This window comes from Hyposmocoma kahamanoa, unplaced genomic scaffold, assembly GCF_003589595.1.
Source record: "Hyposmocoma kahamanoa isolate Upper Pololo Valley unplaced genomic scaffold, ASM358959v1 62, whole genome shotgun sequence".
In the NCBI taxonomy this organism is placed as follows: Eukaryota; Metazoa; Arthropoda; class Insecta; order Lepidoptera; family Cosmopterigidae; genus Hyposmocoma; species Hyposmocoma kahamanoa.
The window spans coordinates 12,551,800-12,571,291 of NW_020653850.1; the positions used below are offsets into that span (position 1 = coordinate 12,551,800).

The 19,492-nt window shown below is 35.4% G+C and overlaps 2 protein-coding genes across 2 annotated transcripts in view; one reads left to right on the top strand and one right to left on the bottom strand.

The window, feature by feature from the left end:
• LOC113229591 (monocarboxylate transporter 2-like) overlaps nucleotides 1–8,162 on the top strand; it is a 170,653-nt gene extending 162,491 nt beyond the window's left edge. The window contains exons 4-11 of the mRNA XM_026463244.1: nucleotides 892–1,051; nucleotides 1,353–1,660; nucleotides 2,112–2,333; nucleotides 2,587–2,724; nucleotides 3,271–3,397; nucleotides 6,805–6,905; nucleotides 7,090–7,310; nucleotides 7,827–8,162. Coding sequence (XP_026319029.1) covers nucleotides 892–1,051; nucleotides 1,353–1,660; nucleotides 2,112–2,333; nucleotides 2,587–2,724; nucleotides 3,271–3,397; nucleotides 6,805–6,905; nucleotides 7,090–7,310; nucleotides 7,827–8,069 — 1,520 coding nt within the window. The 3' untranslated portion in view covers nucleotides 8,070–8,162. The remainder of the gene's footprint in view (nucleotides 1–891; nucleotides 1,052–1,352; nucleotides 1,661–2,111; nucleotides 2,334–2,586; nucleotides 2,725–3,270; nucleotides 3,398–6,804; nucleotides 6,906–7,089; nucleotides 7,311–7,826) is intronic.
• A 368-nt stretch (nucleotides 8,163–8,530) lies between these two features.
• LOC113229533 lies at nucleotides 8,531–19,121 on the bottom strand. Its single transcript, XM_026463165.1, has 7 exons — nucleotides 19,069–19,121; nucleotides 18,224–18,303; nucleotides 16,886–17,043; nucleotides 15,917–15,988; nucleotides 12,541–12,679; nucleotides 11,116–11,231; nucleotides 8,531–9,190 (listed from the first exon to the last, which is right to left on the bottom strand). Exons 1-7 carry the CDS (start codon nucleotides 19,119–19,121, stop codon nucleotides 9,044–9,046), a joined length of 765 nt encoding a protein of 254 aa, XP_026318950.1. The 3' UTR covers nucleotides 8,531–9,043.
• Nucleotides 19,122–19,492: the final 371 nt, after the last annotated feature.

The window sequence follows — 19,492 nt, forward strand, 5'->3', positions numbered from 1 at the left end:
TGGAATTGTTGGTAAGGCACAACACACTCAATTAACTGCGTTGAATCGCTATAGCCACGACAAGTAGGTATTGATTCAGTTGCAATTCGTGACGAAGTTCCCGTATTAGGAATATCTTGGCAAAGTACACAATACATGGTTAGCAAAACAATCATGTTTTTGAACTTGTACTTATACCCTGTACTTGTACTCTTTGATTGTGTCTTCAATCGTAGTAGGTACTAAGGGAAATAAACTGAATTAGCGTAGACGCGTGCTTGGAAACAAGATTATTACTTTATTATAACTTTATAATAATAATTATAACTTTTTATGAAAAAAAAAACGACCTCAAAAGTTCGTGGAACGACATCTATATGTCAAGTTTTATTGAAATCGGTTACCGCGAAACCGGATTCATCTCCTAGTTTGTCACCCTTAGAGGTGAAATATTTTCTTCAAATGTAAATGGGATCAATACTGAGGTACCCTCCTTCCAACAAAAATAAAATCATCAAAATAGGTTCACAAATGCCGGAGTAATCATGTAGCATTCATAAAAAAAATACAGTCGAATTGAGAACCTCTTCCTTTTTGGAAGTCGATGAAAAATACGGTAATTTCGATATTAGGTACTAATTAAGTATGTTCATTAAATAAATCTACGCAATATATGAAGGTATTTAGTAGAAGTAGTAGAAGTATTTAGTAGAAGGTATAGGTTATTTTTATCTTTATTATATGTTTATTATGATGACTTTAATGTAGCCAATTAATAGTTTATCCAACTTGTCCGATTAAAATATAAGTATCTAAAGTTGATAGGAACAAACCTTAATATTCGCTTGTTGCGATGTTATTTTGAAAAAGAGCTGTGGGGGCTATATATATCGATTTTAAATCCTTTACCAGGGACGGTTATAGGTGTCGGCGTAGGCCTGACACGCGATTGCTCGACGCTGATGGTGGCACAGTACTTCAAGAGGCGGCGCGAGCTCGTCGAAATCTTCATAGTGAGCGGCAGCGGCCTCGGCATCGCTGTCATGTCCACTTTCATCAAATGTGCCATAAGGTAGTTAATTAATTCATTAATAATAAATGACTTTATAACTATTTGTTGGCTAAATTTCGATTACGACATTTTCGGCATGTATTTTTTTCTTGATATAACAGTAGGAATTTAGGACACGAACTTTTCTAAGCTGGTTTTGGTGTAGGCATTCTGGATAATGCTTCCGGAGTTTTCGAGTTTGAGTCCAGGTTATTCGTGTAAACGTCAGTAAATAACAGGTGGAGATGGTAACAATGGTAAGGTAGTTAATTTAAAATGTATAAGTGCAGTGCTGTTGCTAACGTATGTGTTAACATTTCAGAGCAATCGGTTGGCGATTAGGACTACAAGCTGTCACAGGAGTAGTGTTCGTAACGTTTATACTCGGAACTTTTTATCGCTCAGCGTCACTCTACCATCCTCAAAGGAGAGCCATTCTACATCTTAAGAATCAAAACAAGATCAAGCGGAAAATGAAAGACAAGAACAATAAGGACGACCGTCAACCGTTCTTTGACTTTTCCACGCTGAGATCAAAAACAGTCAGAATCCTTCTGATGTCAACTGGGATATCAGCCTTTGGGATCAACACTCCAATATTTTATTTAGCTTATCATGCCGAAGAGGAAGGTATGTTGAACTAAAAATATACAAGCCTTATAATAAGGCATTTTATTTACTTTCAAGAAGCGCTCCACTTTGACTCGAGCAAATGCGAAAGTTTTATGACCAAGAAGCCTGACGCGGAGAGTAAACAAATAAAGCGATTGTACAAAACATAAAATTACCCAACCTTGATGTGATGAGATGATACAAATTTACTCAATTATGCTATTTTGGCGTTACGACTTACTTTGTTCTCATAAAAACTGCCGACTATCAGTACGTAATACAGGAAAGACGTAATCAGAAATATAAACATATTCGCGCGTCCTTGGAACTCGAGTGAGTGAGAGAGATTTGGGACAGACGATACCCACAAATACCTACTTTACGTTTGATCCAGGTTTCATGTAAAAAAAGACATAAGTGTTATTGCAGAACAGTAAATTAATATTGTACATCTGAATTCTCCTTTCAGGTCTTGGCGACACTGCGGAACTTCTCCAAGCATACCTAGGTCTAGCATGGGCGGTGGGCTGCGCAGCTTTCGGTCTCCTAGTGAGACAGAATTCAGCAGAATGCCGAATAGCGAGACAATACCTCACGCAAGCAGCTGTGTTCGTTTGTGGATTGGCCACGATGGCGCTTACTGCAGTCGAAGGATCGTATAGGGGTTACGTTATGTTTGCATGGATTTATGGTAAGTTACGTAGGTTTCCGAGATATACGAGATTCTAAAAAAAAGGTCTTAAGTAGGCGTATATATGTATGTACATATGTACGTATAGAAATACTATATGTATAATACGCGTATATTGTAATTATGGTATTTCTGGTTAACAGCAGTACAGGGATCAAAAACATTTTAATTTTATCCTTTTAAAGGAATTTTATTCCCGTATACAAGCAAGTGTGTAAGTAATTAATTGGTATGCATTAATATGTGATTACAGGTATATTTTGTGGAGGGTATCACTACTCGCTGAAAATGTACACGTATGAGCGCGTACGTTCGAGGAACTTCGCGCGAACCTGGGGTTTCGTTCAATGCTCCCAGGCCGTGCCCATCGCTATAGGAGTACCGCTATCAGGTAAAATGTCTTACAACTGTTTTAAACTTTTCACTGGTTGCCTAGTGATAGTTGTTAAAATACGCTGACGAAGTTTAATATCAGACAGCGAAGCCTAATAGCGCAGCGTAGGTTTCCTTTTTTGTGGAAGAGACATGTATTATACCTATGAGATATGTTTACACAACAACGAGGTCCTGTTGGCAGATTACCAAACATGTAAATGGTGAAACTGGAAATGTGATTGTTACCAAGATCTTGAATAGTAGTGGAACTCTCATAATCGGATTCATGTGGAGTTTTTCTAAACCAAACTTTCGAAAGAAAACATGTGTTGAATGGCGATTGTACTACAGTCCGAAACTTTTTACTACACTGGCAATATTTTATGAAATTACTAAAATTTCACTTACATGCCTCGTCGGGTAGCAATAATATTTCGTACATACATAATTATTACAAAATGCGAAATGAAGTGGAATAAACAAAAGTGCACTTCTAATTTACTTGGTCACCAAGTGACAACCTCACAAACACTTTTGCAAGGTCATCTGTGCTGTATTACAGGGTACATTAACGTGGGTTGCGGCGGCAAGGCGGGCTACTATTTCAGCTCTACGTGCTCGCTTATCGGTAGCCTCAGCCTCTTTTGCATCGACCTGCATCGTCGCAGCGTAGCACACAAACACACCAAGTATGGCATAATGTTAAAATGACTAAGCGATAACATAGTATAATAAGAAAATTAGTGGAAGTCCATACAAACTTAGACAGTAAGTAAGTCCATACAACAAGGCTTAAAAGTGTGCAAGCCTACTAAGCCGCGTTCAGTGTATGGACGCACGCATTCGCACAATCTCGCAGTGCACTCGTGTTGCACAGAGCGGGTATCTATCTACATAGGGCGCACTATAAATTACTGGAACTGACCACTTCCATAAACAATATTTAAAAAGTAATTACAACATTTGACAATAGAACTCTTTGGCTGTTGAATATAGTTTGTTTCATCTGACAGTCACTTGTTTTTACATTATAGCGTCATTTTAGAAATTGGTTGTCTACATCACCATGGATTTAACTCGTGAAAATTTTCATGGTATGATTTTCTATGACTTTAAGTGTAATTTAACAGCTCAGAGCAGCTTCGCTCGGCCTCAAACTGCTTTTGGCGATGAAGCACCATGCAAGACGACTATTTATAGCTGGTTTGCAGAATTCAAACGCGGTCGTGTGAATCTCAGTGACGAATTTCGTGATGGTCGCCCGTGCACTGCTGTGAAAAACATAAACATCGATGCTGTGCGCCGTATGATCAAAACAGACAGTCATGTGATATACCAGAGATTCGGGCATTCTTATGCATAGGCATAAGTCAAACACAATCAATAGTACACAAACATTTGGGTGTGAAAAAGCTATGCTCTCGGTGGATCTCACACAATTTGACTGAGGCTCAAAAAACGGATCGCGTCACTTGGTGCAATGCCATGCTGACCAGATTCAACGAAGGGGCGTCAAATTTGGTGTGGGACATAGTAACAGGTGACGAAATATGGATTTATAGTTACGATCCCAAAACAAAGCAGCAATCGAGCGTATGGGTTATGCAAAATGATCCGAAACCAACCAAAGTGGTGCGCGTGCAAAGTGCCTCTAAGCGGATGATTGCTTCTTTTTTTAATAAAACTGGACATACGGCTACTGTTGCTTTGAAGAATCGTTGTACCGTGAATAGTGATTGGTACACGACCATATGTTTGCCGGAAGTTATTGACAAACTCCGTAAAAATAACCGTAAACGCCGTATCATCTTGCACCACGATAATGCCGGTTTTCACACAGCCAGACAGACAAATGAATTTTTGAAGGTGAACAACGTTGTCCTTATGTGCCATCCCGCGTACAGACCCGACCTGGCAACTTGTGTCTTTTATTTATTTTCAAAAATTAAGAACCAGTTACGCGGTCAACGATTTTCATCACCTGAAGAGGCTGTCGAAGAGTATGAAAAATATGTTTCAGAGATTGTCACGGAGGAGTGGCATAAACGTTTTCAAAATCGGTTCATTCCTATGAAAAAGTCCATTAACGCTAACGGAGAATATTATGAGAAAGAATAAATTCATTTCTGACCATTCATAGTACTTTTATCTTGTTAATTCCGGAAACTTATAGTGCGCCTCACGTAGGTATTTCATGATGATACTCCCATAATACAGATACTAATCCGCGATGCTGATTTAAAAATATCAATACGTACATTTGACAATTAAGGTTATTTTAATATGGCATTACAAAATATACTCGACACTCGTGCTATAATGAGATAACACAATAGTGACCAATATCTTTTTTTTTCTTAATTATATCTACGAACGTTGGCACAACCCGGACACTCCTTACAACTGTCGAAAATTATTTACCTACTACTACACATACAGCAATGCGCTATTTGCACATGCGCAAATGTGTGCGTGAAGTGGCAGGGTTACCCATCACTTTCTCGCACTATTATGTTACGTGGTCAGAGTGGTATGATTATCTATGATTCTATTAATAGAATCCTAATAATTATACATGTCGATTAGGTATTTATATCGATATATTATTATATTTTTCATTAATTCACTAACTAGAGCAATATTGAAGATTTATTTCGAAAATATATTAAAAGCACTTAAAATGTTATATTTCGAACGTGTACAGTCAACAGCACATCAAGCTACACATTGACGTATCTTGTTCCGTTGCACTGGAGGCAATTTTCGAATGTGTAGTCTGATGTGCTGTTGTCCGTACTTTTAAGTAAGGTAACCAAGGTATTTGAAATTGCTTGTCCAAGTTTAGTTAATAATTAGGTATATTCACTACCTACGTAATATTGATCGGCAATACGAATAGAAAACTCGCGAAGTCATATATTCGCGTCTCATTATATTGATATAATAAATCTGTATTTTTTATACATACCTACATATATTACTCTGCAGTAAATAAATGAAGAAAACAATAACTGAATGAGTCTCAGACATAAGTTTTTTTTTTTTTACTTACTTCGTTTCATCTTTCGGAAAATGATGATAAACAGCCGTATATTATAAATAGTAAAGTAAAATGATGTTTTATATTAATGTACAAGTTTCGTAATGAATAAATGAAAACTGTATTCAAATATCAAAGCCGTCTTCGCGCGATAACGGATCGCCGGCAGTACGCAGTAAATGTACGGGGCGTGGTGCGATATCTAAAACTAGAGAGGGGCGGAGTGTCCGTTTTCTTATTCTTTATTCTCTGACGTTGGCATCACAAAAATAATAATGTGACAACCCTACGCTCCAAGCGAGATGTAGGCGTTAATGCACCGAATAGGCGGGAGTTGAGTTAATTGCCCGTGGTCCAACTGCGTAGTCCAACTAGTAGGACCAAGGGCAAAGTTTTTTTCCCCTGGTATAACTAGTTGGACTACGGGCAATATTGTATAGGCATTGGGCATTTTTTTTCTGATTGGTTAGTACAGTCACCGTCAATATCAATAATGTTACTGCTTCTGAGCTAACTACAATTGTTCTCTAGGATGATCCCTGTGACAGTTCATAAAAAATCGAAAGATATAATCTTGTAATAACGCGCACTGTTGAATGTATTTTGTGAATTATTTTTGTAAGTATCGCTTTTAAGTGAAAATATTATATGGTGCGTGCAGACACTGAAGAGCGCCGCAGCTGACTTTAAAACCCAACGTCATATCTACTTTGGAATGGCGACTGATCAGGCCAGCAAAATCGGTCTAGGGTGAAATAAGACTATAAATTCTAAGTATTCCACTTACCAGGGCACATACCATCACCCATTATGTTTATACTACCGCCGTTACTTAAAAGGGCGCATGCGACATTTTTTTTGTTTTTTTTTTTTTGTTATGTACCTATACTGCCGCGATCAGTAAAAAAAGGCAGATCTGTCACTATTTTTTTATTTTTTTAAATTAATTTTTTTATACATTATTTTCTCGGTTTTGAGTTTTTGTCACAAGCGCCCTTTCAACAAGCGTTGGCAATATAGTTATGTATGAAAATCATATGCTTTTATTTCTTGCAGAGAAAACGGAACTGCAAATTGCGAGTCAGCGTGCGGACCGCGACGCGGTCGCAACCGAGATCACGAACCACGCGCCGCGGCCGGTGCTGCCACAGCCTTAGGTATGTCAATAATAACGCGAACCTGCATACAGAAATACTTACACCATCAAACCAAAAGTGAACGTTAATCTAGAATCTGCTGTAAATGATTACACGTTTTACACATTATTTGTCAGTTTTACAAAAATATATAAAAAAGAAAATTCCCCTTCGACAAGTTAATAACTAGACACTACAACACTAGTTCTAGGAGCAGAGTTAGTGGCCCCAGGTCGCACTGGGCGCGATCTCCTACTAGACAGTATTGGGCCCGGTTCACTGGGATCTCCGCCACCGAACGTGCCTCCCGAACTGACATGCATCAGCGAGGAAGGAGGGCTAGACCTCGATCTCGATCTGGAGATACCAGAGCATCTGCTTGAAGAATTAGAGTGCGGCGGGGATTGTATTACTAGCTGCAATAAGGTAAAACTCCATACCCGATTGAAACTAATTGGAACTTACTGTATAAGTGTGTTATAATTGGCACCAAGATTTATTAGACACGCCTAAAATCTAACTTCTCAAATCAACCATCAACAATTATTAAAAAAACCAATCCAAATGCTTTACTCTGCGGAGAACCATAATAATATAATATATAATAATAATAATCATAATAACGCACACATTCAACATAGCCCCGCACTAGAGAAGCCCTGAGTTGCGGGTGCCATGGACACACACATAGACAACCACAATTTACACCCAACTCCCCGAGAGAAATAAATGTAGGCCATACGAATATTTCTCCCGGCCCGGGACCTCTGCGTGGCAGTCCGGCATAAAAAAAAACAACACCACCATTTCAATTGCTTTAGACGAATTTCAGATTCATTCAAAAATGCACTTTATATCATTAAAATAATGTTGATTTGAAACTAGAACATACCTTTAAAGAAATAAATGATAAATATATTAAAAAAAATTGTTTATATACAGGTGGAAAACTATCTAATGCTGAGCGAGTACGAGAACAACTTGATAGCGGAGCTGCCGAACTTGAACGAAAGACGCGGCCGGCGGTGGTCAGTGGTGATGGGAAGTCCCCCCCTGGGTACACCCGTGAACGAGCCCCGCGCCCGCACCCCGGACCACGTCCCGCGGAACTCCATCAAGTGGAAGAAAAAATGCCACAACTCCAACAACCGACTAATTACCGTCATAAACGAGGCCTCCCTATGAATCTAGTGAAATACAATGTGGAGACAATAAATAGAACTTAGTGTACCTATTTAACCTCATTAATTTATTTGATGTGTGTGAATAGTAGCATTTGTGTATGTTCAATATTATTTATTAAATTATTATTAAATACTTTTGTGTATTCATTGGATGCGTATTAAATTAAGTCAGTATATAGCGGAAAGAAAATAAATAAAGAAAAAATATATTACGTGCAACAATAAAACAACAATTTACAATGAAATAATCAAATATAATATTGACATACGTAGTAATGTATAGTATACAAGTAAACTTATAATGCACCAAATTACATAAATGGAACACAACGAATATTACCGTTGGGGGACTACAATGTCCTCTAAGAACTGAGCGAAACAGCGCATCGCTTGCAACAAAGCAGCAAGTAAGATAGAAAGAGACAGACTGACCAGTTTCTGGCTATCTGTCCTTGTTATTTCGTTGTTAACAGGAACTAAACTTTGGCTCTCCAAACTAGGTATATTCAAATTATCACAATTATCATTAGTACTATTTGTACTGTTTTCAACCTCGATCGCTTCAGACACATTACGTACATCACAAGTCAGATCTATCACAATAAATTCTGGGATTTTACCAGCTCCTTGATCATCTAACAACCTGGTAGTTTCATTCACACTTACATTATTATTGGAACAACATGGAATTTCATTCCAGTGCTGTGCACATTGAGGTTCATTAGTTAGGCACTTGGTTATTACTTCGGGTTGCTTATCTATACTTATATTATTAGTAGCACTCTCGTAGTATTTTAAAGAATCATCTGTTTCTTCAGATGACATACCACTGTCATTATCTACAGTGTCTTTTTTGTCACTGGATTTTTTGCATTGTTCATCAGTTTTAAGATTAGTTTTGCCAAAGCTGCCGTAGGTAGGCGAATTAGGCGCTTTGGGGTTTACGTTCGTGCCCAGTTTAGGCACGGCCTCGGGTCAAGACATCGCAGCATGCGTGATGGTACCCTTTATAACCATTGTATTGGAAAATACTTCTTGGGCCCCGAATAAGCTCTCTCCATCTGAGAAAGATTCGTTGCTAATCGAACTGACGTCATCAATCAGTGGGTCGGTGCGGAATCCCTGGAAATTTAAATAGGTTTTAATTCAAATAATGAACAGAAATAAAATGTATGGTGCCAAGACGGGAGAAGGAGTCGAAAGATCACCTTATGACGGCCAATAATTGGAGACCTTAAATTGTATAGATCAAGTACGTGCTGACAAAATAGCATTTAAAGAAAAGCTGAGCAACAATAGATGCTAGAACCCACCATAAAACATGATGAAAGGCACCCTGTACTGAAAATTGGACTCAAAATAATCAATTAATGGCTGAAAATAATTTTGCACATGTTTTCTCTAGAATCTTAAACTACACGCACAATGCGTGACACATTGAGACATTAGTTTACAGTACAACTATTTTCTTCATGTTTCTCGGCAATCTTCGGATTTACGAATGCCCCCGAATACAAATTTCCATATAATAATTATATTAGATTCATCATTTCACATCAAGTACGCAATTTATTTTTGTTTTGTTTTGATTTCTATGTAAACTATACTTGCAGCTGTAAAACTAAGTCCCTTTTTATATTATTAGTAACATTTACTCCGTAACAATATACCAAGCAAGTTAACAATAATCTCAGTACAGAGTACTAAAAAAACCGACCTCAAAAGTACGTGGGATTACGTCTATTTGCCAAGTTTTATTCAAATATACCCTAGTTCGCCACTATACGGGACTTGATACTGGACATAATAAAAAATCGGTTCTCACTACTCAAAGTACATTGAGAGAGAAAAACAAGAATAGCAAAATCAACCATTAAAATAATTGCTCCTTATAATAAAATTTAGGCGTTATTTATAAAAATGAATCTTCATGCGTGAACAGCCACCCTCTGATGTGGATGATTTTCTTTAAAATTAAATGGGACCATTATGTAACCTCTTTCCAACAAAAAAAGAATCATGAAAATCGGTTCACAAATACCTGAGTTATCGCGTAATATATATACAAAAAAAAAACAGAATTAAGAACCTCCTCCTTTTTTGAAGTCGGTTAAAATATAAACTAAATAAAATGTTCTTTTAATATAACTAAAAATTAATTTCAAAATCTTTTTCAGGTTTTTAATCTGTAATTTTCAGTTTATATGCCAAAACAAAGAGTAGTAGCTACTCTATATACTTCTAAGTCGATTGAGTGGGTCTGGTCTGAACCAAGTGTAAAGAGCAACTGATAGAAATCCGACGACAACTGAAACACAAATATTGCCTAGAGATATGAAATAGTGTACTCAATTGACTGCGATCAAAAATTCATACACACAAATAGTACAATTATTATCATTTGCGTGCTTTAGCAACGACATTACAAGAGCGTTCGTATGATAATAGTAATGTTTGTATGAAAAAATCCAAAGGCGTCGATGAGTATGTTTTGACCTTTAAGCCAATTTACTTACGAACATGTAGTACAATCTAGTTTAATATGTCTGTATACATGAAGAAATATTATTTGCACCAATGAATGTTATGCTTAGAACGGCTTATCTTTTCTATTAAAATAGTGTAATAAAAACCATTAACACTTATTTTACTTAAAGCATACATGAGATATTCTTGGTCTATCGTACGAGTCATGGCAGGTGTGCTAAATGCTATTTCTTTACACATTAGGTCAGTGTTTAATCTGTGGGCAATTCGTAAAATACCGACTACCGACGCCTTTCCGACTCATTCAGCAAAGTTTAGATTACATAAAGATTGTCAAGTTTAGAATAAAATACCAGTGCGTAAAACTGTTTAAACTGTAACTTATCTCATACCTCTTGGCATTGTACAGATGGCACGCGCGTTACCGAATAGGTACATTTTTTGTGCTACTGTACTCGAAAGATAAAACGATAAAACAAATCGGTGCAAATAATATTTCGTCTACTGTAACATAATAATATCGTAAAAATTAATTATGAATGATGAAATTAATTACAAACCTCCGCAAAATACTGATATTCCTTCTCGAAACTTAGTATAAAAACGCAGAATATCGCAGCCAGGGTGTAGTTACACAATGATGTTATCACGAAGCAGATGTATATACCACTGGCACCTGAAATAGAAACAAAAATTCTAATTCATTAAAACCATTTTTTATTTCTTTCATAATCAAATAGATATACATATTCCATCATTCGTATATAAGTAAAGCTGTTTTAAAACTGCCTCTGTGACCGAACGGTTACCATGACGGAGTGCCACGCAGAGGTCTTAGTTTCGATTCCCAGGCCGGGAGATATATTTGTATGGCCTACATTTATTTATCTCGTGAGCTTGGGTGTAATTTGTGGTTGTCTATGTGCACACATAGTCCTTGGCACCCGCGACATAGGGTTTCCTTAGTGCGGGGCTGTGTTGAGTATGTTATTTATTATTATATTATTTTTTATACAAATAGACCAACAAATGAAAGAGCAATTTACATAACACTCAGTCTGGAACTGACATTATTACCTTCGATTCTTATCTTTGATTCGCCTTCTCACTCTTCGTTTGGGTCGAATATTTGTTCGACAGAGCATTCGTTTGATAGAACCTTCGTTCGATCGAACCAAAAATTCAAGCAATCGATCAACGAATCAACGGGTGGATTAACGGATTAACGGATCATCATTAATCCTAATAGCTCTGTGGCGTAGTGTCCATTACAAATGGTAATTTTGTAAGTTTAATCTGTTTTGCGGTATGTTGTTATTAGTATTAAGAATAATAAATTAGTCATTTTGAACCCCATAGTCTTTTGTTATGTATTTTTGTCCTGTAGGGTGACTTTTCCCAGAAATAAATTTTAGTGTACTTTATCAATGATGCCTTTAACTTTATACACATTACCCATCAGCAGAAAAGAAAAAAAGCTAATTTTATAGTTTGACACTTTTAGACGCCAAGGAATTATCGTGAGCGACAAGTGACCCGCTAAATTATCGAACATGAATATGATCGAATCATTGCACCCGATCACGTTACGAATGGGTCATGATCATCCCGGGTTATCAGAAATGATCGAAAGATACAGGTCTAATATCTAACAACCACTTGAAAATTTGGAACCATTTTTTCGGACCTAAAATCGCATATTATGTTCGTTTTTTCCAGTCAAACCAACCTTTTACAGATTTCATGAAGAATACATAAGAACTACATAAACAATTAGTTACTATCGCCAACCAGCTAAAATCCTCGGAATATCATCGAAGACGATATTCCGAGCGATAAGGGCGATCCACCCTTTGACTTCGCTGTAGTATGGCAATCAATCCAAGAAATACAGCACTAACAGCGCCTAACTTCGGCAAAATAAAAAGGTTATATAGCATTCTAATGTGACGTATTCTGTGCTGATTACGTCGACTTGCACTTACCACTGGGTAAAAATGTAGTGACGATCCCAAACACCGCCAAAATGATTACAATTAGGAAGCTCACATTGGCAAGGTATTGCCGAAGCAGTGCTAAATGCTGGTCGTAGTACAACGTCGACACGTACGTTGTTATAATACACTGAAATGAATAAATAATAAGATTTAATTTATTGAACATCATGATGTTTTACTCCCATGTAGTTATATAAAAAAGCACAGTTTATTTACTTTATATTTTTGTTACCTTGCTTAGTAACATATATAATCCACACGGAAATCAAAACAACAATAAAGTACGTTGTTCAAAATTCAAATTATTGTAGGTAGATTTTAAATATAATAATTAACAAAATGGGCATGGAAATTAATATTCGTGTGCATTCGGATATCCTATGATTGCCAAGGGGCATTGAGAAAGTAGAAGCACTATACGTTAGTTATGATAAGGACAAGTTTACCAACGTTATATTCAAAGACCTTGGCAATGAAAGTAACAGTTTCATATGTCGAGAGAGTTATAACATAATTACATTGGTTCTTAGGTAACTAGCCACTTGTAGGTAATCTTACGTTACCTAACATCGCGATGAGCAGGGACGTATCTAAGTAGGCTAATCTTACATGTAATTGCTAAATAGTCGAGTATAAATAAACGCACGCTACTTATGCTATGTACGGAACCACGAGACTTTGTCATTAACTTTAAACAAATAACTTTGAATCCTAAATTAAAAATGTCTATTCATAGGTAACTTAGTACCTCTTAAAATGGTCATGCTACTTGCAAACTCAAAGTCGGATCATCTTTATTTCATAAGCAAATTACACTTGAAATCGTTATATTGATTAAACTCTACTGCTTATTCGTAAGGCAGATTCCCTGAGAAGAATGAGCAAGAAACTCTAGGGGTTGCTGTTTGTATATATATAAATATTAGCAGGTACACATTTATCATTTACAATGTTTATTTCAAAATTCATACACAGATCGAGACAACCTACAAGAGCTAAACGGGTCACTACCGGGGATTTTTGTCATCCAAGCACGCAGAAGCTATATACATATTAAGCAAAATTTTGAATATCAACAGGAATCTTATTGCTCATATTTTGACTCTACGGCTTTGTTTCCGACGTGGAATTATCCAGATAGCAAGAAACTCGAGAGCAAATGCAATAATATATTGTGGAATCGGTAACAATAATATGTCTTTCAGACTAAGTTCTACTAATAATATATCTGCGCAAATGTAGTACCTATACAAATTTATTCGTAGTCAAAGAGTAAACATGAACGTATTGCGTTACGTAACAGAACGGTGAGCGCCCCCATAATAGATTTGTTGGGATTATTAGGAAATAGATTGTCACATATCAATTCGTTTTATTAGTGGCACTTAGTGACAATTTAGCGACCATAATACATATGGCAATATGTATGTATATTATTTTGTGTATTTTATAAGTCGAAAACAAATTCAAGAGCAAGTATCGTGTCAAGTTTATCAATAAATATGAACGACAATGACAGGATCGCCATAGACAACTGCCAAAAAAATTAATAATTATACGCAAGAAGTTGAAAATACTTTTACTAGGAATTCGAAAACTCAGGAGGTCGTGCCAAGTTTAAGTATCTTTGACCCTTATATTGACATAAATAAATCACATTTTAGTGTAGATAGATACACACTTTATTTAATGATATAACACAAATAAAGATTAAGCATGAAAGGAAAAACATAACATGATTGTAATAGCAGTGAAAGAGCGCTGACTCAGTATATGCTAAAGTTTCCTAAGGCGCTGGTTTCCAACGAGAGGGATTAAGTAATTTGAAAGCAAAAATGTAATGAATATGCGTAAAGACATACATTGAGATAATAATATACATAGTAAAGGTTAAATACTGCATCTAAAATAACCTATTTGATATGTAAGTGCACGGGCGAGTGTGAACATAATTACAGCTGTAGGAGTAAATTGTGATTGTGAAGAGGTTTTAATGTATAATATATTTAGTATTTAATAATGTATACATATAACGTGAATAGATCAAAGTAACAACAAAATTCGATTCTACACTGACTACGTAAAAGAATAAACACAAGACACAGATTTTTTAAGTGCGAGTAGGTGTTGCCGGTACAGTGCTTTGAGTGTGCTCGTTGTGTGTAGGGGGCAGAATCTTATTTAGCTTTTATATACTGGAAACAAAAGTGGCGGAAGCCTATTTCTATTGTAACGTTGTAAATTAATAATTATTTTATTTGTTTTATTTATTGTTAATAGATGTATCTGGAAGAGTCCCGTGTCCAGCAGTGGAACGTATAGTTAGGAATATCAATATAGTACATTATCTCAAGTGACGCGCGAACCATTTTTTATAGGCGACAACTGGTTCGGTTCGTCGCCCCCCTTGCTTGCTGATACCCCATCAGGCAAGCCGCGGTCCCGCTATCATTGCCATCGAGGTGCGCATAATGTTCAGGTTAGTTTTCTCTACCAAATTTCGGTGGTAATTTTTATTATTTAAATATTCTAGAATGTTATCAAGAAGCATTATTTATCAGCCTGAAATATTATTTAATATTTCACGATATACTCGAATACTTTTTTTTCCTTTCTTTATCCTGCAATCAGCCTTCCTGGCTATAAACACACGGGCTGTATGAAGTTCATAAAACCCATCTGTTTATACTCGAATACTTAAATAATAAAATTTGCCACCGAAATTATTTAGAAAAAACTAAGAACGTGTTCCCATTATCTCGTAACGTTTTATTTATCGCTGTCGCGTAACGTACGTACGTAACTTGTTCCGATATCACGACTATCTGTCGTGCTGTGTCGAGGACGTTTTTTTTATCGTTGAACGACTATCATATCTAGCTGTTCCCACTAGATCGTCAAAACAAATTATCGGTTCACAGCAGCCGCCTTGTCGCTTGCACGACAGAATGTTTTAAGCTGACATTATCTGTCGTCACATTTTTATCGTGACGTTTTATTTATCATCGGATGACTGTCATTCTAGCTCTACCCATTGTCACGACAGTCTGTAGTCGTAACGTCAAAAAAGTCGTGACCAACAGTTAATCGTGTTATTTTATGTGTGAACATCTTCATTTAAATATACAAACCATGACACTTTAAACTGCACGACTATCTGTCGTCACGACATAATGGGAACGCGCCCTAACCTGAAAATTACCCGTGCACAGACCGAATTAATAAGATACAAATTCTTATAGAAAACTTATAGGTACTAAGGTAGGGCTTATCAATAGGTATACTTTTAAATACATGTATATATAAAAATGTGACTTACAGCACTTTTGGTTTCAGATAAGTATCTTAATTGTTGTTTACATACCTGGATCCATATGTATAAAGTGCCAAAACCGCATATAAAAATACTCAATACCGTCGTACAATGAGCGTCAACCTTAAACCAAAAACAACCAATTATTAAACAATAAAGAATAACAATTCATAACGAAAAAACGAAGGTCTGATTGCAACACATGCAAGAGGCGAGATCCCCCTCATGGGCTATAAGGCTCAATCAACCTGGGTAACCTGACAATCCCTGGCCCAATGTCAGTTTAAATTTACAGAGTAGTAAAATATCTAAGCATCTGCATGTCAACTTGATTTATGAAGGTTACTTCAGTAATATATTTGTAGATTTACTTTCAAAGGTTTTAATCACTTACATTAAGGTAAACCGAGTATTGACTTATGCATTGTTACTACCTTAATTAGGATGTTCCACATTGATTAACAAATAAAAACATTCACATCAAACTTCTCATGAACCATCAATTACATTTTTAACCGACTTCAAAAAAGGAGGAGGTTCTCAATTCGACTATGTTTTTTTTGTATGTATGTTATGCGATAACTTCGGCATTTTTTAACTGATTTTGATGATTCTTTTTTGTTGGAAAGAAGGTATCTCAGTAGTGGTCTCGTTTAAATTTGAAGAAAATTTTCTACCTCTAAGGGCGGCAAACTAGGGGTAGAATGACTTTTGAGGTCGGTTTTTTAGTACTCTGTACTGATTTTACATAATTACCTACAGCTTGCCTGTACTGTAAGATTATATAATTTAACAAAATAACAAGTTGCATATGAATGACATTTTTTGATAATTAATATGGGTTCAGATCATTAACAAATTAAAAACACTGTAAATCACAATGTTATCATACTTTACAATTTGCTAGTATTAGCACTAATAACATCATAAATATTAGTATAACAATTTGAATTAGATACAGACAAAATGCAAAACACACTTTACAAATAACATGTACCAAAATAGTCTCCCCAGTCTTACCTTAAACAGAAACAGGAAGAAATAAACCAGGAAGCTCAGGGAGAGGAAGGCGGCCGAATATGTCGCGAGTCTATTCGCTAAGCTAGTCACATTGGGGTTTGTGGTTAATGAGCCTAAAATATGCACTTGCTGATATCTGTCATAGACGATTTTGCCAGCTGAAAAAGATATTGTTAGTATGTTCCATGTTATTAGTAAAGTAACATGACAAATTAAAGGTTAGCAATTTACTTTTTGACCATGAAACAGTGGTCCTTTCATTACGTGTTAATTTCATAAATGGAACTCATTAGTACTTTCAGGATTAGCCCCCACTTGTCAGCACACTTCTGTACTGATACCATCTAAATGCCAACATGCGGGATTTAACTCTGAATTATGTAAAAGTTATGTCTTTTCATGTGTTAGCCATTGCATGAACCAATAAATGAAGAATATGTATATTAGGTTGAACAATGAAATAAAAGCATTTAGGAAAGAAAAAAGCAAAAAAAAAGCATCACTCTTAGAAAATAAAAATCTTAAAAAGTATACATGCACTATTAGTAGACAATTAGATAAAGTTAACTACCTAATTAATTACATTACAATACTTTTTGAAAGACAAACATCTGTGTTTTTTAACCGACTTTTCAAAAAGGAGGAGATTCTCGCTTCGAGTATATGTTTTTTTGTGTATGTATGTTTGTGAACTGATATTGATGATTCTTTTTTGTTGCAAAGCGGGTATTTCAGAAGCAGTCCCATTTAAATTTGAAGAAAATATTCCACCTCTAAGGGTGGCAAACTAGGGGATGAATGACATTTGAGTGAACTATAATAAATTAGAAAGAACACTTATTTGTGTTGATCATAAAAAAACATCTTCTTTATAATCTTATAGCTCCGTCATCAATTGATATTTCTGCCAATGTCAAGTTAAAGAAGACAAAATTTGACTGGTGTCTTTTGATTTCATAAAATTTTAAGGAAATGTTGACATTTAACAGAGTTAAAAGTGTCATAGCAAACATATAAAAAGCAAAATCACATCAGCACAAAATTATTAGTACTCTTTAATTTATGGTATTCATGAATAAATACTTGCAACTTCTAGATTTCAACCACAATAGTATGAACTAATTCTGTTGAACAGTGAAGTGTTAATTTAAAAAGATAAAGATAAAGTGCAATGGTAAAGTAATAATAGTACCAATAATGACTGTAGTACTGAGTGACCCCATGAGCTCAATATTCTGCAGCTTTTGTTACAGAAACCTATTATGTAAGTTTACTCAACACTGTTATGTGCACCTTTCTTAACACTATGCCTTAATAATACTAACAAATGCCACTTACCTATTGCACCACTGGCAATATACAAAAAAGCAAGGCCAACATCCAAAGTGTTTGTCTCTTTCACAACTTGAAAGCAAAGCCTGTAATTTATAATACAATAATTAATTGAACATAGTGGTTTTAAAAATAGAATAAAAGATTATTACAAGAATTAGATGTCTATGGTCAACAAGTGAAACCTGAAAATGTGAAATATTATGAGTCACAACTTTATCAAATCTCACATTGAACTTAAAAGAATTGAGAAAACACGATTTGTAAGTTAAAAAATACTTAATGAAACCAATAAATAAATATTCTCGATTATAAATGGGCAACTAAATAATATGTATTAAATAAAAATATTCACATTATTCGCAATAAGATCTTCTACGAATTTACTACTTCTTCTAACAATTCAGTACTTTTTTTTATTTTCAAATCGTGTCAATCAATTCCACAATTTTGAGTTACAACAGTATTTTCCGCTAATAATATTCAATACTAAACCCTTGCTGAAAAATGAATCTTCATTTTATTTTTGTGTTAATAAAACTGTTCCACGCAATTAATTTATACGTCACAAGAAGGTAACTATTAAGGAATTATTCAAAAATTTGTGAAAGTATGTAAGGAAATAAAAACAGAAAAAAACTAAAGCCTTTACTTTTCATTATTTATAGTAAAATACACAAAGGCAATTATTAATAAATGACTGATGATGAAGCCCTTATTGAAGCCTAATTCAGCTAGTAACAAATGAAATCAATTTAAATAAAGTTTTTAAAAAAATCACGAAACACGCCAGCTGCTTATGAAAGTATAATAAATGAGGTGATGGATGATTAATCATGTAAAATACTTACGACAAAATATAGGTTGATGACAAAACTACAATTCCACACTTAAAGATCAACATATTAAACTTATTTGCAATAGGTGAAAAACATTTACTTTACCAACTATAAACTATACACTGAAAGGAAACATACCTACACTATAATAGATAGACAAACAATGTCAGATGAAAAAAAAAATTGTTTGGATACAATCACAACCGAACGAAAAGAACGCATTCTGTACACTGTTTTAAATTGTGCTCAGCAGGCATTGACTCAATGTCAGCAGGGCAGTGTTTCTTTTCTTTGATGGATTATTAAACGTCATTATTCTATCTACTATTACTGTATGTATGTTACTGTGAAATTTTCCGAATAATTTCAGATATTTAGAAGAAGAATGTGGAAAATTAGTGGAAACTTTTCCGGAAAATTTTCTAAAAATTGCAAA